Source organism: Hyperolius riggenbachi, chromosome 5, assembly GCF_040937935.1.
Source record: "Hyperolius riggenbachi isolate aHypRig1 chromosome 5, aHypRig1.pri, whole genome shotgun sequence".
Classification (NCBI taxonomy): domain Eukaryota; kingdom Metazoa; phylum Chordata; class Amphibia; order Anura; family Hyperoliidae; genus Hyperolius; species Hyperolius riggenbachi.
In genome coordinates, this window is record NC_090650.1 from 30,760,380 (window position 1) to 30,785,020 (window position 24,641).

The 24,641-nt window shown below is 46.5% G+C and overlaps 2 protein-coding genes across 7 annotated transcripts in view; both read left to right on the forward strand.

The window, feature by feature from the left end:
• Window positions 1–867: 867 nt before the first annotated feature.
• Window positions 868–12,137, forward strand: LOC137518076 (zinc finger BED domain-containing protein 6-like). Of its 3 annotated transcripts, none has more exons than XM_068235340.1 (2): window positions 868–894; window positions 2,718–12,137. In XM_068235340.1, exon 2 carries the CDS (start codon window positions 2,848–2,850, stop codon window positions 6,082–6,084), a length of 3,237 nt encoding a protein of 1,078 aa, XP_068091441.1. In that variant the 5' UTR covers window positions 868–894; window positions 2,718–2,847; the 3' UTR covers window positions 6,085–12,137. The 3 variants fall into 3 exon arrangements, with proteins under 3 accessions (XP_068091441.1, XP_068091443.1, XP_068091442.1); XM_068235342.1 differs by lacking the exon at window positions 868–894 and adding an exon at window positions 2,241–2,299; XM_068235341.1 differs by lacking the exon at window positions 868–894 and adding an exon at window positions 2,314–2,417.
• A 10,693-nt stretch (window positions 12,138–22,830) lies between these two features.
• The window catches only part of LRRC61 (leucine rich repeat containing 61), a 40,748-nt gene continuing 38,937 nt past the window's right edge, over window positions 22,831–24,641 (forward strand). For all 4 annotated transcript variants that reach the window (XM_068235351.1, XM_068235349.1, XM_068235354.1 and 1 more), the window contains exon 1: window positions 22,831–22,916. The gene's annotated coding sequence lies outside the window, so the exon portion shown is untranslated. The remainder of the gene's footprint in view (window positions 22,917–24,641) is intronic.

The window sequence follows — 24,641 nt, forward strand, 5'->3', positions numbered from 1 at the left end:
ATTTGAATTTTTTTTCCTCTTGTAGCCACTGGGGGCCCCTACAAGCTGTGGGGCCCTGGGTCAGTTGCCTCCTTTGCCTCTATGGTAGCGCCAGCCCTGCACACTACATGTTACGGAGGAACAACCTCCTTCGGTTTGACACCTGATGAAGGAGGTTGCCCCCGTCACACCTCTTGTACCGCATACCATAAAGATTTCATAAGGAAAATATGTCGTTTTATAATTCAAACCACACCGGTCCTTTCTATCCTGCTTCATTTTCTTTCGTATTAACATTTTAAAATTAGTAAAATATCAATTTACAGGATGGGAATAAAGTTTAGAGTCAAACACATTTTTTAGAAGAGGAAATATATATATTTACATAGAAAGAGGGACAAAGTCCTGAAAGAGGGACAAATGAGGAGGACAGAGGGACAGGGCTCCCAAAGAGGGACTGTCCTTCCAAAAGAGCCATAACCATAATGAGAAATGGGTTCAATTTCACCATATTAATAATAATGAAATCACTGTTTATGGAGTCTCTCGTTATTGTATTACGACCTAAAGCAGCTTATGCTATAGTGACCGCTAATATGCTCCCAAACAGCGGGACATACACAATCCCGCTGTATCTGGTCCCTGCACTGCTCTCCTCTGCGGACAGGAAGGGGTTAAAGGGCGGGATGTACCATTCTACCCAGCAGGGGGAGGCAGCATCGCATCGCATTCTACAGAGGAGGACATTAATAGCCCCGAGGAGCCCTGAGCGACATCAACAACTGGAAACAGGAACTCTGGCGGACTGTCCTCTTCCCCAACACATGGTATAATCCCTCCTGTACACAACACACATATCCCCCCGCCCACATGGGTCTTCCCACCCTGCAGAGAAGAAGATGGCGGCTCACATAGGTACAGCAGCGACATCTCCTGCACTGATAATCAGCACGGACTCCTCCATGCACCGATATCTAGAACTGACCCCCCCCCCATACACTGATATCCCAGCACTGCCCCCCCCCCTTTACACTGATATCTCAGCACTGACCCCCCCCCCCCCCCTTATACTGATATCCCAGCACTGACCCCTCTATGCATTCTTACCCAGCACTGACCCCCATACACTGATATCCCAGCACTGACCCCCATACACTGATATCCCAGCACTGACCCCCATACACTGATATCCCAGCACTGTTCCTCATACACTGATATTCAGCACTGACCCCTCTAAGCATTCTTACCCAGCACTGACCCCCATACACTGATATTCAGCACTGACCCCTCTAAGCATTCTTACCCAGCATTGACCCCCATACACTGATATCCCAGCACTGATCCACATACACTGATATTCAGCACTGACCCCTCTAAGCATTCTTACCAAGAACAGACCCCCATACACTGATATCCCAGCACTGACCTCCATACACTGATATCCCAGCACTGACCCCCATACACTGATATCCCAGCACTGACCCCCATACACTGATATCCCAGCACTGTTCCTCATACACACATATCTCAGCACTGTTCCTCATACACTGATATCCCAGCACTGATCCGCATACACTGATATTCAGCACTGACCCCTCTAAGCATTCTTACCTAGAACAGACCCCCATACACTGATATCCCAGCACTGACCTCCATACACTGATATCCCAGCACTGACCCCCATACACTGATATCCCAGCACTGTTCCTCATACACTCATATCTCAGCACTGTTCCTCATACACTGATATCCCAGCACTGATCCGCATACACTGATATTCAGCACTGACCCCTCTAAGCATTCTTACCTAGAACAGACCCCCATACACTGATATCCAGCATTGATCCCAATACACTGCTATCCCAGCATTGACCCCCATACACTGATATCCAGCACTGATTCCCATACACTGATATCCCAGCACTGATCCCCAAAGTGAAGTCCTGCAGTCGTGCATGGTAGTGAGATATGCACGGTGCAAATTCCTTAGAGACAGAAGAATCCACCATGTGGAAGGAGACTCTCTAGTAAAGAGAGCAATAGTTGTGCAGAGCTGGGAAGACAGATCCCCCTTCCCCAGTGTCCTTGAAACAAAGGAGAATCCAGCAGGGGTAGTCCCGACTCCCTGGAAATCGTTGTGGCAGGTGGACAGATCTGGGAACAAAAGACGCAGAGATCTCCCCACCAGAGTCCTTAAAGTAAACCTGATATGGGGCAAGAGAAAAAAAAATGATCTGCGTCAGGTGTGCTGAGCATGGAATTCGGCAGTGCAGAGATCTAACCACTGGTGTCTTTGAGAGATAAAAGGATGCAGTGCAGGGTGGGTAACCCATGGTATAGGGTGCAATAAGTTTGCAGACATCACTTGGTTGACTAGAGATTGCCTATGAAAGCTGCTACGAGCTAGAGAAAGGTTAGAAGATGGTGCCGGACCCTCAGTGAGTATTATATTTTGCACAGGGATGGTGGTTAGTGCTTTTTTGGCCTGTTGCTCAAGCAACCCGCGCGTACATGCATCTTACTCCAGGTGATATCCACCGGTGCCGGATACCCGGGACTTTGGTGTTTTAAGTGACACTTTAATCCATCAGTCTCTGAAATATTAATTTTGGTTTAGATGGCCCTTTCACTAAAGAAGCTTATTCCCCATGTAAAACAATTCTTGTACAGTACTTTCATTTACATGCAGTGTGAAAGGTATCGCAAGTGTATCATTTTTGTTTTGTTTTCTCTCTTAGGTTAACAAAGAAAGTATAATTAACCTGGATATGCGCACAGATCCAGGGCCAAAGTCTTTATCGTCTGGATTGACAGTTCTGGAGCAGAAAGACCCACTGGAGAGCAAACTGCTGAAGAAACATACCACACATGCCGCAAGGCAGAAAGAACCAGGCAGTGGAGAGCGTGTCCACGCTCCCAACAGCAGTCCAGCCAGATGATGCGGACTTTGTAGAAGCTCGTTGTCCAGCCCCAGCACAGAATGGAACTGGCTTCAAAAGAGTCCCAGAGATTGAAATCAAACTAGAATCCAGTGATGAGGAGGAGGAGGAGAAGTCTGAAGAGAGTTCGACCTGCTCAGCTCCTCCTCAGAAAAGCAACACCAGACACATTGCATCTTCCAACCAAGCAGTCAGGTTCCTGGGAAGTGGACGCCAAGTGAGAAAAGGTTTCTCTGCAATGATGCGGCCAGTCAGACGAAGAAAGACCACGTCCGAGGTCTGGCAATTCTTCACCCGTCACCCCACCAACATCTGCAGGGCCATTTGTGGACTGTGTAAAAAGAGTGTTAGCCGAGGAAAGCTAGGGGGGAATTTTGGAACCACAGCTCTGAAGCGCCATCTGGAATGCAAACATCCTCTGGAATGGGCACAGCGACAGTCTATGAGGGCTCAGAGAGCAGAAGGAGAGGAAGAAGAGGAGGAAACATGCGAAGATGAAGAGGAGAGAGATGAAAGCTTCCAGAACACACTTGCCAGTGAACCAACCTCTCCACCTTCCACACCATATGCATCTGAGAAAATTATCCAAAGTCTAGATCAGCCTCTTGTATATTCTCAGGGTCCTAGTTCACCAAAAACATATGAGATCTTCGATTCCAGTGATGAAGAGGAGGAAGGAGGGGAAAACATTCTAGGAGAGTTTTCTGAAGGAATTGACAGGAAAAGGAATAGAATCGAAGAGAACAATGGTATGGCCTCAGGATCCAGTTATAACATAGACTCAGGAGACCTCCCTGGTGGTTCACACGGCCTACAGAATGCACACTCTTCAAGTTCATTTGCTTTCGCTATCCCTGACTATTCTGCTGTTCCACTAGGAGCTCGTCGCAGGAAATCCATTTCTGCTGTCTGGCAATTTTTCTGCCTTGATCAAACAAATATCTGCAGAGCCATCTGTACATTATGCCAAACAAGTGTAAGTCGTGGCAAAAAGGGTGGACATTTTGGTACTTCGGCCCTAATGAGACACCTGGAGGGGAAGCATCCTCTGGAGTGGGGCAGAGGTAAGCTTCACAAGGGGAATAACGTTGGCGCAGTGGAGGATGAGGATGATGATGAAATGGAAGAGCAGATGGCATATTCAGGGGTTCCTCTCAGTCATTTTGGACCAGGAGACCTGTCTTTGTATTCTGAGATGACGGATGGCATGGGCCAGATGCACCACAACTTGCAGATGGAGTACGATAACGACAGTGAAGAAGCTTTGTTGCACAATGATAACGCATCTTTACCAATGACCATCTCATCTTATAAAGGGAATATCTCAATACCAGCAGACATCAAATTTAAACCAAATGGAAAATATCCACCATACCACCCAAAAGCACAGGCATGGAACAGGAATATTACTGAACTCATGTGTGAAATGGCATTACCCTACTCGTTCATCGCCTCCAAGGCTTTTCACAGGTTCATGGCGAAATCTGACCCCCAGTACTCTGTGCCTACAAAGTCCTTCTTCTGCAGAAGGGCAGTCCCTCAGCTCTATCAAGCGGTGTGTGAGAAGATCGTTTCTGAGCTCCGGAAGTCCACCTGCCCTTACGTTCATATGACCACGCATGTGTGGAGTGGTGACCTCACAGCTTACTATCTGGCTTTGACGGCACACTGGTCAGTTATGAATCCAGATGCTGACCAACCTGCTGAGAGGAAATACGCCTTACTTTGTATTAGACGGTTTCTGAAAGACTTCACTGAAGTCAGTATCCAGCAAGAACTAATTCGTCAGGTCAATGTTTGGCTTACATCACATGCCCTGAATCCAGGATTTTTTATCTCTAACAGGGAGTACAATCTTGTTCAAGCTATTAAAAGTGTTAATTGTACCTATATCCCCTGCTTCACTCACTCCCTAAACTTGCTGGTTAAAGACTTTCTTGAAAACAACCGTTATATTGCAGGGATGCTTGCGGTGGCCAGAAAATTGTGCAGCCATTTCATTCATTCCTCCAGAGCGAGAAAAATTCTTTCTGACCTACAATACCAAAATAATTTGCCAAAGCAACCTCTAAAACTCGAGACTACACCTCACTGGACATCTACTTTCTACATGCTACAGAGGCTTCTGGAGCAACAGAAAGCTGTCCAAGCATACTTGCTGATGCACAAAGTGGAAACTGTTGAAGCTCTTCTAAGTCCAAGTCACTGGAACCTCATGCTGTCCTTAGTGGATCTCCTGCAACCATTTGAGATGGCTATACGGGAGGTTAATTCCAACATTTCCTCTCTTAGTCAGGTATTGCCTGAGCTTCGATATCTGCATATCTTCTTGAAACAGATCAGAGGACATTTTGAAAGTAAAGGAGATGCCAATGGGGTTGTCCTTGCTGACAGTTTTGCTCTCAAGCTTTCTACTGATTATGGAGTTAATGAGATGTTCCAGAGAGAAGAATACATTATGGCCACACTGCTGGATCCACGATTCAAAGGAAGGATTGAGGCCATTTTGCCCCCAGATTCAGACATTGACCACTGGAAACAGGTCCTGGTTAGAAAAGTAAAAGAGGTCATGTGTTCTACAAGCTCCACATATTCAACATCTCAGGTCAGCAGATCAGCTGGCCAGTTTAGAGACAGTGGTAGCTCAGAGTCAGAACTGTTCTCTGGTAAACATCTTGATATGGATGCAGTGGGTCATCAGTGGAGGAAAGACATGGCTGCTCCACCATTAATTCACAAGGAGAAGTCTTTAATTGAACATTTGGAGAGTGTTGGCCTTCTTGCATCCAAGACTACTGGAGCATCCTTGTCAACCGAAAGCCACTCTGCCTGTGTCATGGTGGAAAAATACCTTCAGGACAATAAAACCATTGGTGCCAAAGATGACCCTCTGATCTACTGGCAAAAGCGAACGTGGTTGTGGCCGGCACTAACAAAACTGGCCATCATGTATCTCACCTGCCCACCGTCGAGTGTTTTTGCTGAACGGGTCTTCAGATCTCGACGAGCTGTTACGGACAGTCAGCCTTCTTCTGATGGCATGGAAGGAATGGAGCATATCACTTTTCTGAAGGTCAACCTTGAAAACTTTCCTGACTATACTCCACCCCCTCTAATCTCCTTGGACAATGAAACGGAGCAGAGCGACTCTGACGACGGTTTTTGATGTGAACCAAAGTAACACTGATTTTATATCGTATTTGTATATAGAATTTATTGCTTTCCTTGGTCTTTTTTAAAGTGATTTTTTCACCTTCCATGGAGATATCACTGAGCACCAGGCCCTCTGTGATGAATCCAAAGAAGTTATATATCCCATCATGCTCCACAGAGACCTGGCACCAGTTTGCTTGTGCATCGGTTCTGGGTGCTCAGTGAGAGGAGTGTACATCAGTGCGACCTTCCTGGAGCTGGATGTAAGCACATAGCTGATTGAGGATAGATCTGGCCCCTGGGAGCATGGCATAATGATGTCATGTACTCCCTGTACTAGCAATGTACTTGGAAGAGACCATCATGTGGAGGGGTGCCTGGCCTGAACATTGGTTGGGCACAGTACATCATTAGTGGGTGGTGGGACAGGTAACATATAAAACCTTTAATGCATACAGAGGTGGGCTGACACTCTCATATGTGGGCAGAATATGTTTTGTATTTAAATGACAACTGAAGTGAGAAGAACATAGCTGCAAAATGTATTTCCTTTTAAAGAATACCAGTTGCCTGGCAGCCCTGCTGATCTATTTGGCTGCAGTAGTGTCTGAATCAGAGAAGTTTGCAAGGAAGGCTGCTACACTCACACTCGCCCAACTAGAGGGAGCAGGGAATCTTGACCAATATCAGCAAGCAATCGAAGGAAATCCCGCTGCACCAATGTATATGGTGAAAGTAGAAAAAGCCTTTATTTAACAATCCAGCATCTCAGCATACAGATAAAAGCTCACGCGTATCGGAGCGAGAACGGCTCCTTAATCATAGCTCGAATATGAATATGTTTTGTATTTAAATGACAACTGAAGTGAGAAGAACATGGCTGCCAAATGTATTTCCTTTTAAAGAATACCAGTTGCCTGGCAGCCCTGCTGATCTATTTGGCTGCAGTAGTGTCTGAATCACACCCGAAACAAGCATGCAGCTAATCCAGAGGCATAGCTATGGGGGGCAAGGGGGGGGGGACATATGTCCCCAGGCGCAGCACTGTGAGGGCGCTCAGCACAGTTGCTGGACCACCATGTGTGTGATAGGCGGCTTGCTGGCTGCCTGAAGTGCCCCTGCTTCTCTTCCTCCCTCTGCAGAGGAGTGCACACTTGATAACAGCAGCAGAAAAGTGGGACACATACGACTATATAAAGGGGGGAACATGGCTATTTAAACGGGGATACATCTGGCTATCTAAACGGGAAGGGGGGCACATTTGGCTATCTATGGGGGGAAGTGGGCACATCTGGCTGACTGAGCAGCATTTGTACATTTGACTCCAGCCATGACTACAACCACATTCTGATGCGTGGCCACTCCCACTTTGTCCAGAGGTGGGTGCAAACACTGGTCTCAGGCACTGAAAGCCGAAGCTACGCCTCTGAGCTAATCTTATCAGATCTAACAATGATGTCAGAAACACCTGATCTGCTGCATGCTTGTTCAGGGTCTATGGCTAACAGTATTAAAGGTAGAAGATCAGCAGGACAGCCAGGCAACTGGTATTGCTTAAAAGGAAATAAATATGGCAGCCTTCATATACCTCTCGTTCCAGTTGTCCATTAAAAGCCCTTATTCTTCCCTTCTCCTCCTGAAGAAGCAGTTAGGGCTAAATTATTGGCATTCAACCAGGATGTGTAGGATGACCAGGCCATTGGCCATGGAAGATGGCTGCCTGTGCATATATCTGGTACTGGAATCCTAGCATCATTGCCTAGGCCAACATTACATTCGTGTATCTTTAGATTCCGGCCAGAAGGGGGAACGTATCAGAAAACTGGTGCAGAAAGCAACTATTCAACACCCTTGTTCCATTCAACAGCTGAAATATGATTGGTTAGTCAGTGTAGCTGATGCACTTTTGTCCTGGTTTCACTAGCTATACCTTACCCACAGTGGACACCATAAGGGTTATTTAATGCATGATACACACCATGCAATTTCCCGTCAGACGCGTCAAATTAATTATTCCCGACAAGTCCGATGTGATTTCTGATCATTTTTCTTAACAACTTTGTATAGAAGTGATTGGAAAATCAATCAGAAAAAGATCGGAAATCAGAACAGACCTGTCGGAAACAATCGATTCGACCGGTCTGTCTGACGGGAAATTGCATGGTGTGTACCAGGCATTATCTCACAGGCAAGGATGAGGAAGACAAGTAACAATGTAAATGAACAATCGGACTAAAGCTCCATACACACGCTCAACAGCGGTCTTTTATGCAGCACAGTTATCAAACAACTTTAGTTGTGAAACAACCAAAAAAAGTTGTTTGCTATTGTTAAATCAACTGATAAAACGTCAATCCGACTGTTGGATTGACGTCTTATCCGTTCTTTGAACAATAGCAAACCACTTTTTTTGGTTGTTTCAACTTGTTTCACAACCGAATGTTGTAGACTGAATCGGCACAAACTGAAGGGATAACGCTATTACAACCCATCGATTATCACAGACTGGATCTCGTCTTTCTGAATTGGCTGATTACTGTAATAGAATTATTCTGATGCTTTGACTATTTCAACTGATCCGAAACTGCTGCTTCATTCAGTTTGTGCCCATTTCTTGTTTTTAAAGTGTACCTGGGGGGGGGGGGGGGGCATGGGCTTACAAAAAAAATTATACACACTTGGGGCTTCCTCCAGCCCCTCCAGGCTGATTGCTCCCTCGCCGACCTCCTGCGCTGTCTGGATCCTCCACAATTTGGCCCTGTAGTCCTTCAGTCTGGGCCAGTCGGAGCATTCTGGGGGAGCAATGAAGGACTTCAGGCAGAATAGTGGAGGATCCAGGCGCGGCAGGGGGACAGCGAGGGAGTGATCAGCCTGAAGCAGGTATTTTTTTTGTATCTCTGGTCTCATGCTTCCTTTAAACTTTTAAGCCCCATCTACACCATACAATTTTTTTTTTCTTTGTCCGATTCGATTCAATCCGACATGTCCGATCGGGATTCGATTCAATTCAATTTGCCATTGCAAAACCATGGCAAATTGAATCGAATCCCGATCGGACATATCGGATTTAATCGAATCAATGAATCGAATCGAATTGAATCAAATCAGACAAAAAATTGTATGGTGTAGATGGGGCTTTAGATAACCGAGGTGACGTGATGAGATAGATATGTACAGTGCCAAGCACACAAATAATTAGGCTGTGTTCTTTTTTTCTTTCTCTTTTCTTCTTTCTCTGCCTGAAAGAGTTAAACATCAGGTATGCAAGTGACAGTTTCTGTCCAGGTCAGACTATAGCATAACCCTCACTGATCACCCTCAACCTCATAGTAATTACAGCCATAAAACACTTTCCTGTCAATAAATGACTTCTGAGAGCAGGAAAGAAATAAAAAGGGTCAATAATTAATAGGTTTGAGCTCTGACATACTTCAATGATGGTGTCATTGAGCAGAGACAATGAAACAGTAAAAACTTAAAAACTAGATCTAAAATATAAAATAAAACTGTGAGATATCTAAAAAAAAGTCATTTTTAGGAGGAGGTGGATAGATACAACTGTTTTTCTCATCAGTTTATTTTTAACCTCCGATGTCCTTTAAGCCTTCATAAGATGCGAACGGTTGTAAACTGTTGGATGGTTGAAACAGTCTGTGATTGCTGCCTTCAACCATAAACGAGTCTAATGTGTATACATGTGTCCCCTGTCCTCTTTGCCTGACAAAACAGATGACAAGCAGCCAGATGTTTTGTCCACAGTCCATTGCTCAGTCCAGCATACATATCGCATCACATGGCTGTTGGCGAACCATCAACTTAGATGACCACAAATGATTGTATTAACGGGCAAAACTCTGGTGTCAGTATGGGGCTTAAACATCTATCCTAGGATTATTATGTTTTAGATAGTGATGATTGGGTCCGACCGTTACATCGCAATGCAAAAAACGCCATTCTTATGACCCTGTGGCAGAGGGAGGTGGCATGGTCATATGCATATTGCCGCACCTCCCTCGCCATGTGACGTACTTCCTGCTGGACATGCAGTTTGAAATTGGATCAATCAGAATAACTTCCTGTTCATTTTGATTGGTCCAAGTTCAAGCTGCAAGGGGAGTGGCTTATTGGAGGAGGAAGGGGCGGGCACAATTTATGACTCAGGCCTGATTCTCTCTGTATATACCTACAGTAATGAAAAATTACATGAAAGCTAGACATGGAGCAATCAGTAAAGTATAATTACAAGTATAGTATTTTCACAGGTTGCTTACATTTTTTTTATTGTTATATACAATATGTATAGAACACTTTACTGAGTGCATAGTAATGTCACTAACTGTCCTCGCAAACTGCATAAGGCTATGTTCACATTATAAATCGCGATTGCAAGCGCTGATTGCTTTTCTGTGCGGTTTTTTTTTCAGGAAAAACAAAAGTTTGCTTTCTTAAAACAGAAAGAATTTGCGATAATTCAGGTTGGAGTGAGCTTGAGATGTCTCCCATAATGCATCACTGCTGAATATATGCAAATTAACCATTGTTGCCCTTAGAAGCTAAACACACCTCCAGCGTTTCTCGGCGTTTTCTGATCATTGAGCGATTTTGTGCAAGCGCTTTGCTAAGCGCTTTTGTAGAGCGATTCATTTTTCCTCTTCCTGGCGTCAGGAAGTGAACTCTTTCACCCAGAAATGAATAAATACAATGTATTTATTCATAAAAGCGCTGGGGAAATCGATGTACAAAGCGCTTTTTCATGCGCCTAGTGAATTCCCTATACTTTCCATTGAGCCAAAGCGCTCAGAAAATGGTACAGGCAGCACTTTGGGGAGCGGAAAGCAATCAAAATGCTCACGTGAACATAGGAAATCATTGCACAAACGCTTTTAGGGTGATTTCTGAAATTGCCAGCGCTTCAAAAAATACGCAAACAAGCCCTAACTGAACTCACAATCTAATGTCTACTATAGTTCTACTTTTAAGAAAACCAGAGCTGACAAATATTTTAAAAAAACGGGGGAGCAGATGTGTATAGGAAGCACACCACTCCCCCTCACCTGGATGCCTGCCACAGCTACTTCTAGGTCGGCGAGTCAGGCAGTGGTTCGCGAGAGCTGGCCCAGTGGTGCGTGCCCTTGATTGTGCACCCGCGAGTGCTCTGCACATGTGCGCTTCATGATTATGGTGTGCACACTACTGCTTGACTTGCTGACACGGAAGTAGCTGCAGCGGGCGTTTAGGTGAGAACGGGGGAGCTGTGGGCATGAGCACTGCATCCTGAACATGTCTGCTCCCTCCCGTTTGATATGGGAGGAAACTAGAGTGCCCAGAGGAAACCCAGGTAGACACAGGTAGAACGTACCAACTCCATGCAGATGAACAGGTCCTGGACCAGATTTGAACCTGAGTCTGCAAGCTGAGAGTGCTATCCAATAACCCACCATGCCGAGACATCCGCATGAGTAACACTACTGCTGCTGGCTGTGACCACCACTGATATCAATCAATATTGGTCTTTTTGAATTGAAGTGATTTCATTCAAAATTGATAGTCAGTTGCTTTTCAGTGGTTTCAACCGGTTCCCTGTAGAACAAGCTGAGCGTTTCCCAGAGATTGAATCTGAAAGTCCCGTCACATCTGACTCCGATCCGAATTCTTTTACATATCAGATATGTGACTGATGGGTGTAGATAATGACCTGTATGATGTTATGCTGGGAATACACGGCTCGATTCTGAGCTGATGAGATGGTTAGATAGATAATTTCCGAGATGTCCGATCACCGTTCCATCGTTTTGCCGCTCGATTTCTCATTGAAGTTAATTGAAAAAAGATAAGAAAAACGAGCAGGAGATCAGAGAATCGAGCGGGCAAAACGATCAGGCGCAGAATCGAGCGGCAGAATCGAACCGTTTATTCCCAGCATAACAGAGTAACCAAGCAACTCGGGGTGACCCAAACCACTAGGAAAGTACAAGGGACTAAAAGAGACCAAAAAGCCCTCCTACTAAAGAAAGAAAAGCAATGCTTAGTGTGGTTTTCCTTCTTAAAGGGATACTGTAGGGGGTCGGGGGAAAATAAGCTGAACTTACCCGGGGCTTCTAATGGTCCCCCGCAGACATCCTGTGTTGGCACAGCCACTCACCGATGCTCCAGCCCCGCCTCCAGTTCACTTCTGGAATTTCTGACTTTAAAGTCAGAAAACCACTGCGCCTGCACGCCCGTGTCCTCGCTCCCGCTGATGTCACCAGGAGTGTACTGCGCAGACACAGACCGTACTGGGCCTGCGCTGTGCGCTCTTGATGACATCAGCGGGATCGAGGACACGGCAACGCAGGCGCAGTGGTTTTCAGACTTTAAAGTCTGAAATTCCAGAAGTGAACCGGAGGCGGGGCCGGAGCATCGGTGAGTGGCCGCGCCAACACAGGATGTCTGCAGGGGACCGTTAGAAGCCCCGGGTAAGTTCAACTCATTTTCCCCTGACCCCCCTACAGTATCCCTTTAAAACAGAGAGAGAGTATTTGCAATAACTGCTTTAACCTTCCTGGCGGTAAGCCCGAGCTGAGCTCGGGCTATGCCGCGCAGGAAGATATCTCAGCCCCTGGTGGGGCGATTTGCTCCATTTAAAATGCAGTACGCGCAGCTAGCACTTTGCTAGCCGCGCGTACAGCTTGATCGCCGCCGCTCTGCGGCGATCGCCCGCACGCAGCGGCGCAAGAGGGCCCCCCCCCCGCCAGAGCCCTGCGCTGCCCGGACCAATGAGTTCCGGGCAGCGCTATGGGCTGGATCGGAGGCGTCTGACGTCAGGACGTCGGCTGACATCCATGACGTCATTCCGATCGTCGCCATGGCGACAGGAGAAGCTAAACGGGAGCGCGTTATATACGCGTTCCCCTGTTTGCTATTGATGCCGGCGACGATCGCACTAGAGGGACACATGCGCTCTCTAGTGGTGTTTCATGTAGCTACCACTCTGGTAGCTTTACATGAAACAAAAAAACAAAAACCAAAAAAAAAAGGATTTTTGCCTATATGGCAAAAAAAATGAACCGCCAGGAGGGTTAAAGAGACACCGAAGCTTCACAAAAATCATGTTTTTACTTTAAAAACCTCTTTAATATGAATGCCCCAGCTGAAACCTCGCATTCCCGCGGCTAAAAACTCTAATCACCCCTAACTCACGGGGTAAAAATGCACGACTTTCCGGGTCAGGGATTTTGCTGCCTGGGGGAGGCAGAGCTTTGGACTGTAGCTCTGCCTCCATGTGCGTCAATCTGCGCTGATCGACGCCTCTCCCCGCCCCTCTCTGTGAAAGAAGACTGAGAGGAGCAGGCGGAGGCGGAGATCCGCGCATATTGACGCGAGTAGAGGCAGAGCTACAGCCCAAAGCGCTGTCTCTACGCGGAAAGAGCCCCGCAATTAGCCCCAGGGCGTTAGGGGTGATTGAGTTCTCAGCTGTGGGATGCAGCGTTTCAGGTGAGACATTCATGTTAAAGGGGTTTAAGAAGAGTAAAAACATGATTTTTGGGAGGCTTCAGAGTCGTTTTAAGTGAAAGTCTGTGGTTACCCACAATGCACCATGTCTGAATATGCAAATTATCTCTTTATGCCCTTGCAAGCCAGGCTAGCATCCAGAACTGCTGGTGTATAGCATGCCTATAGCTTTAAATTTTACAGAGCCACAACAGCCCCACATGTAGACATGTTCTGACTATTAGTCCTCCTCAGTACAATGCCAAGGATTGATAGGGCTGTATGGGATAGGGGCTTGGACCAGTACACAGTAACACAGTAACCAAGCAGCTCTGGGTGACCCAAACCACTAGGAATATATAGGGGGATAAAAGAGACCAAAAAGCCCTCCTACTAATAAGCAATGCTTGGTGTGATTACTGTATGATGTAATACATGAACTGTGGAAATGTGTAACTGAATGTAGAAATGATGTCACAGCTCACTAGTAACAAAATAATCTGCCGTACATTGTCACTCACTCTATACTATGTCTTACTATCATGTAAATAAAGATATTGTCACCGGATGTGCAGAATCTGCTTCCCTCCAACCCATACTGGGATTTTTATACTGTACCGGTATATTTACTTCTGTGGAATTGTGGGTAATAAAATATTGGATAGGTTGCTGGAACAGATACTGAGAATTACACAGCACAAGAAAAAAAGTGCTACTGTGCAGCCTCCATATATACAGAATAAGGCCTAGTGCACATCAGAGCGGTTCGGTCGCGTTTTCAGATCCGATTGCGGGTGCGGATACGCTTGGGTAATGTATTTCAATGGGCTGGTGCACACCAGAGCGGGAGGCGTTTTGCAGAAACGCATACTCCCGGGCTGCTGCAGATTTTGGATTGCGGAGGCGTTTCTGCCTCATTGTAAAGTATAGGAAAACCGCAAACCGATCTGAAAAATGCTACATCAGAGCGGTTTGCCAAGCGTTTTTGTTACAGAAGCTGTTCAGTAACAGCTTTACTGTAACAATATCTGTAATCTGCTGTACCAAAAACCGCAGCACAAAACCGCAAAACACTTCAAAATAATACGAAAAAACGCTAGCGTTTTGCGGATCTGCTTGCGGTTTTTGGTGTGCACCAGGCCTCAGAGCTGATATTAGTTGCTTTTAAACAGGAAATTTAACCCAGGATTGAACTTTATCCCAATCGGTAGCTGATGCCCCCCCCCCCCCCTCCTTCCCAAAATAAATCTTTACCTTTTCTCTAACAGATAATCGGGGGGGTCTGTATGGCTGATATTGTGGTGAAACCCCTCCCACAGTGTGATGTGACCACCATGGTCCTGACAGTTTACTGTGAACCTCATTGCATTGTAGGAAATAACAGATTTTTCCAACTGCCAAGCAAGATCTCCCTATGTGCATAGAACTCTCACTAACGAACATTCCGTACAGATCACCTGGCAGAATTAAAGATGTCACCACCAGTGATACATTTCAGAATGTAAATCGGGGAGAGGAAAGATTTTACAATGGACAAACACTGACTAAATAATCTATAAATGAATATTGTAAAAAATAAGCAATTTTATTATGCTATTCTCATTACTGTTCTGCTTTAGGCTGCTTACACACAGGGACGTTACAGGCGCACGTTAGTGCACCTGTAACGCTCCCCCAACGCACAGCAATGTAACTCAAGTGGGCTGTTCACACAGCCCACGTTGCGTTACATGTAACGCTGTCCAGGGCCCCTGGCCATCGTGCGAACCAATCGTGTGTTTTTAAACGTTTTTTTTCAGCTCTAGGACATGGTGGGCGGTTAGGGAGGGACCCCTGTGGGAGGGATGCCTGCACGGGGCGGTCCTGCTAGCGACGCAATCTTGAGATTTGCGTCCAACTGAAGCCTCCCACCTGAATGCTAATGGCTGCTAGATTATTATTTAGTATTTATATATTATTATTTAGTATTTATATAGCGCCGACATATTACGCAGCGCTGTACAGTATATATATATATATATATATATATATTGTCTTATCGCTAACTGTCCCTCAAAGGAGCTCACAATCTAATCCCTACCATTGCCAAATGTCTATATTATGTAGTCTAAGTACTGTAGTCTAGGGCCAATTTTTTAGGGGCAGCCAATTAACTTATCTGTATGTTTTTGGAATGTGGGAGGAAACCGGAGTGCCCGGAGGAAACCCACGCAGACACGGAGAGAACATACAAACTCTTTGCAGATAGTGCCCTGGCTGGGATTCGAACCAGGGACCCAGTGCTGCAAGGCGAGAGAGCTAACCACTACGCCACCGTGTGGTATGGCAGGTAAAGGGTGTATGACCGTGCATCCTGATTGGCTGACGAGCACCTGCTGACGACTCAAATGTAGCTGCATGCATGTATTGCTGTGTTCTATTGCTTGTGTGTGTCGAATTTTGCCCGGAAAGTGCAGCATGCTACGGCGTTAGAGCGGCTATAGCCGCGTTAGACTGTTTGCACATGCGCAGTGGGGTCGGAGAGGAGGCGGGGAGAGCCAGCTACAGTAGCCGCGCACATGGCTACTTAATATTCACTGCACTGGCGGCCGCTGATTGGCCGGCGGGACCACGTGATGCGGAGTGTCTCGCTCCGCGTCACGTGGTCCCGACGGCCAATCAGCGCCACTCTGGGAGACTTTATCGGAATAGAGCCGCCTAACGCGGCTCACTCTACCGTCGGCTCTTGCAGCACCATACGTTGTGTTAGGTGCACGTTATGCGACCTTAACGTGGCACCTAACGCAACGTCTTGGTGTGCAAGTAGCCTTAAGGTATTTCCAAAACAGCAATGTGAAGACTCGGGCCTCTTTACTCCCTCCCTGAACCCTGTAATGTCCTGTAGCTTCCAGTCACTTGACAGGCAGCCCATTGTGCCAATCAAAGTGTGGGGATCACATCCTAAACAGCTACAGGACGCGATGGGGCTCAGGGCGGGAGTAAAAGAGTGGCCACTAAACAAGGGAGAGTGCGTGCGTAAGGGCTGCTTCACATGGGCTTCTGCTGAGCTTCTGCTTAGCGTTTGGTTCAAACGCTGTGGTTTTTTTTTCAAGAATGCCAGCATTTAGCAGCTTAGCTTTGAATGGCCTTTGAAGGCTTTTAATGGCTTTCAGGAGTGCGTTGCATTTTCTGGGATTTTGGTGGCTTTTACAGGAAGTATATGGAAAGGCTGGGCTTTTATGGGCTTTCTTTGGCTTTTATTGGCTTTCAGTGGCTTTTGCTGGCTTTCAAATGCCTTCTAGAAGCTGCATGTTGCTTTTGAGATGAGACAAGACGCTGGGATCAACTGCCAGGCTTTCATGAAAGCTGCAAAAGCTTGTACTAAACGCTCCCATTTACTTGCACGGGAGGGTGGTAGATCCCTAAAAACGTTACTTTTAAAACGCTGCATTTAATGCCAGCAAAACGTCCGTGTGAACCCGCCCTTAGAAGTGCACGATACACAGCCCTTATCGTGTGCGCTGAGGATTTTTACTCGAGCCACTCAAACCGCAGCTTAGCGAATCAAGGCCTAAGTTTTTACATCTAAACAGTTTTGCTATGGGGAGGCGGAGCATTTCAGTCATTTTGGTGTGCCTATTGCAATACCTGTTCCAGCCTCAGTCTCCACATGCCACTCTTGTAGGTTTCCTTTAAATCTGTGTTACCTTGGAGATAGTGTTGTGTACCCAGCTGTAGACACGCCCCCTGCTTGCAGGAAGAGATCTGAAGCCACAGAGATCCAGGAAGGAATAGCAGGTGAGCTCAGTGTGTGGAGAGGCAGTCTGGCAGGGAGAAGGGCTGATGGGTGGATAAGGAGGGCAGCTGGGGAATAGAGAGGAGCAGTAAGAGAGGGTCGGGGGTATATGGGGTTGAGAGACTGCTGGAGAGGAGCAACTGGGGAGCAGTACATCTGAGTTAAAGAGTACCAGAGACGGGGGATACCAAAAATGTATACTTACCTGGGGCTTCCTCCAGCCCCCTCCAAATGCTCCCAGCCACGGGAGAGAGACGGAGGAGTGCATTGCTCATGCACCGACTGGCCGAAGTTACGGGACCCGTTATCGAAGGTGAAGAAAGGCTGAGGATGGCAGCATTGGATCGATCCGTGTGGAGGGGGCTGGAGGAAGCCGAAGGTATGTATACATTTTTGGTATCCCCCAATCTCTGAGTCCCTTTAAGTATGTGAGCAAACCCACTAGCAAGTACAAACTTACTAGGAAGGAATCATGCGGTAGACGATACACACCAAAAATTACATACACAAAGTGTGAATTTATCAAAAAGACTTTAATGAGTATCAAAAATCTATACAAAATATTTTAAAATTGCCCAAACCTCAATATCCAACTGCCCTATAATACTACCTGGGAGCTCCCTGCATCCATCCAAGCACACATATCACACAGCTTTCCTATTGGCCAACATGAAAAAATATATATACTTCCATATGCAACAGATGGTGAATCAGATGATGTGATTCCTATCCTACCAGACTGGTAGGGTGGTTGATTAGAGATCAAAAAAACCCGCTTGATAATTGAGCAGTCCAGTGTTGCAAAGCGGTCTGGAGTACTCCATTCACACTGCAGCTAAAGCATAGTCAGTACGACTTTTGTCCAGCTCATGCAAAGCACATAAATGAAAAGGCACAAAGACATCACAGGCTGACGATAAGGTGATGATTAGACAAATGCTTGCAGTTAGTAGGTCAATTGTCCTCATAGACGATCAGTGTGCAGCATGCAGCTTTGCAATGACAATCAACAAAGATTATTTACATCACATAGCCTGTATACATCATGGACATGCCGGTAGTGTGATGTAGAGGCAATGCTGTATAGAGTGCTCCCAGTACAGACACACATATGCCTTCAGCCCACAGCTTGAGAGTCTATCAACAAGCAATACCTTAGATGTAGTTCGCCAGAGAATGATTGCTTTATGCTGAGGTTAGTTGCAAAGTTCGCAAGTTACTCTCCAGGCCAAGGTTGCCGTGCAAAGCTCCTTCAAGTTTGCTGTGATGAGGAGATCCAGGCCGATCCAGGCAGTCAGGGCAGTGGGAGAGTAGAGCAAGCACGCGGTGACGCCACCTATAGCCCCGACATGTTTCACGAGCTTCCTGCTCGTTTCCTCAGGGGGCGTGGCTCACCGCTAAACATCCAGACAGACATTAAATCGGCTTGCTAAGCCAATCATTAACCTGGGGGCGGGAATGTCCGGTCACGCCCACCGCTCAGTAGCGGCGGTGCGCGTCATGCACCAACCTACATCCACCTCCTGACGCAGCAAACCGGCGTTCAGGGAGGGGAGGGGGCAGACGCGCACCAGCCGCATAGCGCCGACAGGAGTCCCGCCGCCCGGACACCCAGGACAATGCGGAACTCCGCATGCGCATACGGAGGGGGGTGCAAGACCGAACAAGCCGCCGCACAGGTACACACAGTTACCAGAGAGAACATATGTATGTCATTCAACAGTCATGTACCTCATATAACTACCTGTAATAAATAACCACATACATACACAGAATATGTCTAAATTGCTGCATTAAGCAGCAACTAGAGACCAAAGCGGCTAGAACTACGCCTCAATTACTAACCTATCTGCATATAAAAAAGGAAAATTGTCCAAAGTGGTGTCAGGGGAGCAGCATGCATTAAGGGCCCACGACCACCCAGATGGTATAAGGAGATAGCATCACAGGGGACAGGAGGGAGTGTGTTAATACGCCCATCAGGCGTCCAATACCTAACGCATTAGGCTATGTGGGTAAAAAGATGCAAAACCCTCCATCTCATTTAAACCAGGGGGGGCTATTGCTTTTAAATCAAAGATCCAACGACATTCCCTCTGTTTCAGCAATCTATCCTGATTCCCACCTCTAATCGACCCATGTATACGGTCTAATCCGACCCACTAGCAACGTTTTTTTGACAGTATTTTGAAAACGCTCTCTCATTCACTCGAATGAGAATTGCTGTAAAATCACCGCAATTTTTCAAAATTGCAGAAAAATAGGCACAGTTTTGCTGCGCTGTGATTTTGCTGCGATTCCTATTTAAGGTAATGGGACAGCGTTTTCAAAACACTGGCAAAAAGCGCGGCTAGTTGGTTTGAGCCCTATAGGTGGCCACACGCCATACAATTTTTAAAATATCTTTTCAATTCAAGAATTTTAATCACTTTTTCTGATTCACTAACATTTCAAAAATCTGGCCAATGTACCACCCACCTATGTATATATTTTCCCCCAATTATGAAAACAAAACTCAGAAAAAAATGGTTGGATCTGTACATCAAGTAATTGACAATCTACCACGCACCATACAATTTTGATAAAAAATGATCAGAAAATTCAACTCTTGATCTATTATAGAGGAAGAAAGTAGAAAACCGCTCACTCCATGAGGGGCAGTGCGAGACCAGGACAGCCAATCCAAAAGTACACTTGAAAACGAAGGGTTGTCCGCACAATGCTCCTAAAATCCAATACTTTATTCATGGACGTATCCAGCAAAGATCAACACACATCACCAGCTGACATGTTTCGGACCTACTGGTCCTTATTCATAGCTATGTATTGGATTTTAGGAGCATTGTGCGGACAACCATTCGTTTTCTTGATCTATTATCACATAAAAATGGGAAATGTGATCAGATTTCTCGAATTAATGAAAAAAAATCTTTTGATTTTTTTTTTTTTGGGGGGGCAACGGATCGTAATTATCGAATTGGTGTAAAATTGGATATTTTAATTGTATAGTGTGTGTCCATCTTAAGGGCTGTTTTCCACTAGTAAGCGCAGGTTCACACTAGCAGAGCTTTTTTAAAGGACCTCTGTCGCGAAAAAGTTTATATGTAAACTTGTACATTTAAGTAGTATGTTTCGTTCAGAGTAAAATAAGACAAATTACTTTTCTCCTATGTTCCTGTCACTTACAGTGGGTAGTAGAAATCTGATAGAACAGACAGGTTTTGGACTAGCCCATCTCCTCATGGGGGGTTCTCAGGGTTTTCTTTATTTTCAAAAGCACTTAGTGAATGGCGGTTGCTTCGTCCAACTGCCAAATAAGTGTACAGCGAACTAGGAGGCTGGCCAGGATCTTTGTATAAATCTTTTTCAGGGAATGTCTTTATAAAGAATAAAGGCCATGCTGAGAATCCCCTATGGAGAGATGGACTAGTCCAAAACCTGTCGGTTCTGTCAGATTTCTACTACCTCCTGTAAGTGACAGCAGCATAGGAGAAAAGTAATTTATGGCTCATTTTACTCAGGAAGAAACATACTTCTTATTTGTTTGTGTTTTAAATTTTAATGTTTTCGCAACGGTTCATCTTTAAAGAGAACCTGTAACAAAAAAAATGTTCCCCTGGTCGGTACTCATTTAGGGAGCGGGAAGCCTCAGGGTCCTAATGAGGCTTCCCCCTCCCCGTAGATGCAGGCAGTCCAGCGCTTGCTCCCCCGAAGTGTCCCGAAATCCTCCCTCGACAAGCGCTGATAAGCGATGATTTATTTACCTTTCCTGGCTCCAGCGGGGGCACTGTTGCAAATTCAGCACAGAGATAGGCGAAAATAGCCGATCTCTGTTGGGTCCACTCTACTGCGCAGGTGCAGGAGACTTGCGCCTGCGCAGTAGAGCGGGCTGACAGCGATCGTCTATTTCTGCCTATCTCCGAGCGGAGAGCCGATACTGCGCCTGCGCTGGAACCGGGAAGGTAAATATTGACATCCTCGCTGTTCGGGGAGCTTTATCGCTGCCGCCGTGGGACCGAGGAGGACGGGGGAAGCCTCAATAGGATCCGGAGGCTTCCCCCATTTGAGGTGAGTACCCCCCAGAGGAGGTTTTTTTCATTACAGGTTTTCTTTAAAGGAGTTGTCAGGCAAAAATTAAGAAAATAAGCGCTACTTACCGGGGGCTTCCTCCAGCACCAAGCTCCCTACACCTATCTCGTCGCAGCTCTCCCCGCAGCCATTCGCCGGAGCTCCGACCCGGTCCCCGGTGATACTGCGCCTGCGCGATCGGCGCTGTCAATCACCGCCATGTGGGCCGGAGCGGACAGCTTGGGGCTGGAGGAAGCCCCTGGTAAGTAGCGCTTATTTTCTTAATTTTTGCCTGACAACTCCTTTAAGGCCTCGTTCACATTTAAAATCGCAATCATAATCACAAGCATGTATCGATTTTATTCCCCTCCCGGCACTCCACTGTGCACTGCGTTTTTGGTAGAAGTGCTTTTCAAGCACTTTTCCAGAGCGTTTTTTTCATTGACTCCCTGATGTAAGTCAGGAAGTGAACTCTTTGACCCGGAAAAGAATAAATACAATGTATTTATTTTAAAAAACGTAATCACCGCATAAAGCGGTCTTGTGAGCGTTTAGCTCTCTTCCTATACCCTCCATTATAGCCCCAAAAATGGTTACAGGCACCACCGCTTTGCGGACCGCAAAGCGGACGCAGTGTGCTGATATAAACCTTCTCATAGAGATTCATTACACAAGCGTTTTGTGGGCGATTTTTAAAATCGCCGGCGCTGGAAAAAAGGGCAAAAACGCCCTTAGTGTGTATGAGCCCTCAAAGCTCCTTTTTTATATATATATCTACGGTAGATTTTAGTGGTAGTTAAAGTCAATCTAAATTAAAAAAAATGCCATTACGTTTATATGCAAAGGGAATAAGTAGCTCCTCAGCACAGTAAACTCCGGCAGAAGCAAGAATAAGGTTGCCTGGCTACAGTTACCATGGCAGCTGTCACTACTTGGCTGGGGTAGAGATTAGAGGTGGTAGTTTGCATAGTGACCCCTCCCCACGTGCGTTTGCGATTTATGCAGAGCAGCGCTGGGGTCTCTCAGCCAATAGAAATGCTGCACAGCTCACAAGACAGAGGCTGGCTTAGCAGCCTCATTAATCAATGGGGGGGGGGGGGGGGGGAAATAACGTATTGGGACGGGGCTCGTCTCTGGTGATGCAGATGATGATACGTGACGTCTGTGCCTCGCTACTCCGAACAGCTGGAGCCGCTACACCACCCTCCTCACATACCCACGCCCTTGTTGATTGGCTGCGCGGGGATATAGCTGCCTCTGATTGGCTGCTCGGGGATAAAGCTGCCTCTGATTGGCTGCTCGGGGATAAAGCTGCCTCTGATTGGCTGCTCGGGGATAAAGCTGCCTCTGATTGGCTGCTCGAGGATACAGCTATCCCTGATTGGCTGCTCGGGGATACAGCTGTCCGTGATTGGCCGGCAGGTGAAAGGAAGGACGCCGCTCTCCGGGTAAGGCTGAATGGAATGGATGGCCGGGGTTTTGCTGTGCTGAGCCGGGGAGTCTCTCTGGGGCCTCCCTGCGTTCGGGGACAGGTAATGGCATGGTGCTATCCATCCTAATGTACCAGCAGCTTGAGTGCACCCCATGAGCTGACACTCTACTGTTTCCTCCCCACTCCTGGGGCTGCTGATGTGACCGGTGTGTGGCTATACGAACCTCCCACCCCATGCACATCACTCTCCATCCGCTTTGCCAGGGTCCCAGAGTACAAATTCAGATTTTTATTTTTTTTTAATCAGGATTAATTGTGTAAAATGTTATAAGTAGCATTTTATATGTTGGGGCTCTGGCTGCAGGTTTGATTTGCTATTTTTGTTACAGTAAAATCCATTTATAGTAAGCTCCAAGCGGGGCCGAGGCAGAGGTGAGAGAGGCTCAGTGCGCAGTGTAGGACGGGGCGCACAGCTCGCTTAGTTATCATTCCCCCTATTGTGCAAGCAGAGAGAAAAAAAAAAGGGGGGGGGGGATACATGGCAGTGACTGCGAGCCAGATAACTAGAGATTAAGTTGTTCGGGGCCCTGGGGCCCCTCTTAGTCTAATAGCAATCAGTGTGACGGCTGGGGTGGGAGGGATGGAGGGGCACACTCTGGTGTCTCAGCCTTGGGTGCTGGAGGACCTTGTCCCAGCTCTGGCTGCAAGGGACCTGGCCAAGTTGTTAATATAACAGAAGTTTACTATATAAGGATTGGGCATACATAGTCATACATCAGAAGCATGAGAGTCGGGACTAGAGGTGGGACTATTTGTCAATCATAATCGTATTTTCGATTACAACTTGCTGGGTGCTGCAGAGGGGGTTAACTTACCCATGTCATATTTCACGTCTCTTCAAGGCTTCTTCTCTCAAACCCGGAAGGTGGAAGCATTGGAGTGATGTGGAGCATATTGGCTAAAGGCAGCAACATGGGTAAGTCAAATCCCCACCCCACTGCTGTTGTAATCGAAATTACAATTACAATTGGTGGAGCTATGCATAGTCCCGCGGTTGGGACCTGTGGACTGAGTTTACTATAATCAGAAGTTTATTCTTATCAGAGTTTACTATAATGAGATTTTACTGTAATTAGGTTGTTTTTTTGCTTTGTTTTTTTTACATTGAGGTGTACGAAAGACACAATCTATAGGAAATTTTAAGAGAAGCTAAACTAAAAAAAAGCTTTGACCATAGAAAATCCAATAATACTAGCTACTCCTCGGCCATTGTTTAAAAATGTTGATATGTGAATGTGCATCAAATTCAGGCAATTGCCATCTTTAACCACTTCAGTCCTCAGGGTTACTTACTAGCAGTAACAGTGTTCATTGAGGGACTGGGAGGAGACTGATTGGCTGGGCCAATCACTGCAGCCACAGCGGTCAAGGGATCACATGATCCCTTTGCCCAATCAGTGGTGCAGTATGGAGTTGCGCACACGAGCAATACAGGAAGTAATGTACTTCCTGTGCATAGTTTACAATGATCGCTCATTGTAATAGCGATCGTTGCAGCTTAACGGGGCACTGATCAGTGTTGCGGTGGGCAGAAGCACGCGTGAATGGCATTGGTTTCCATCTTGGACATAGGTCCTACATCCTGGCAGCATGTGGTTAAAGGGACCTGAGCTCCTAAATACAAAAATATATAGGAGGTTCGTTATGGTGTTTCATTGGGGGTGGCGGGTGGTTGGGATGATCGCATTACTTACCTATGGGAGACGGGGGGGATCTTTTCCTATGGGGGACGGGGGGATCTTTTCCACGGAGAGACCACTGATGC

Coding starts and splice junctions, on each gene's coding strand:
- LOC137518076 (XM_068235340.1), top strand. CDS start 2,848: ATGCCGCAAGGCAGAAAGAACCAGGCAGTGGAGAGCGTGTCCACGCTC.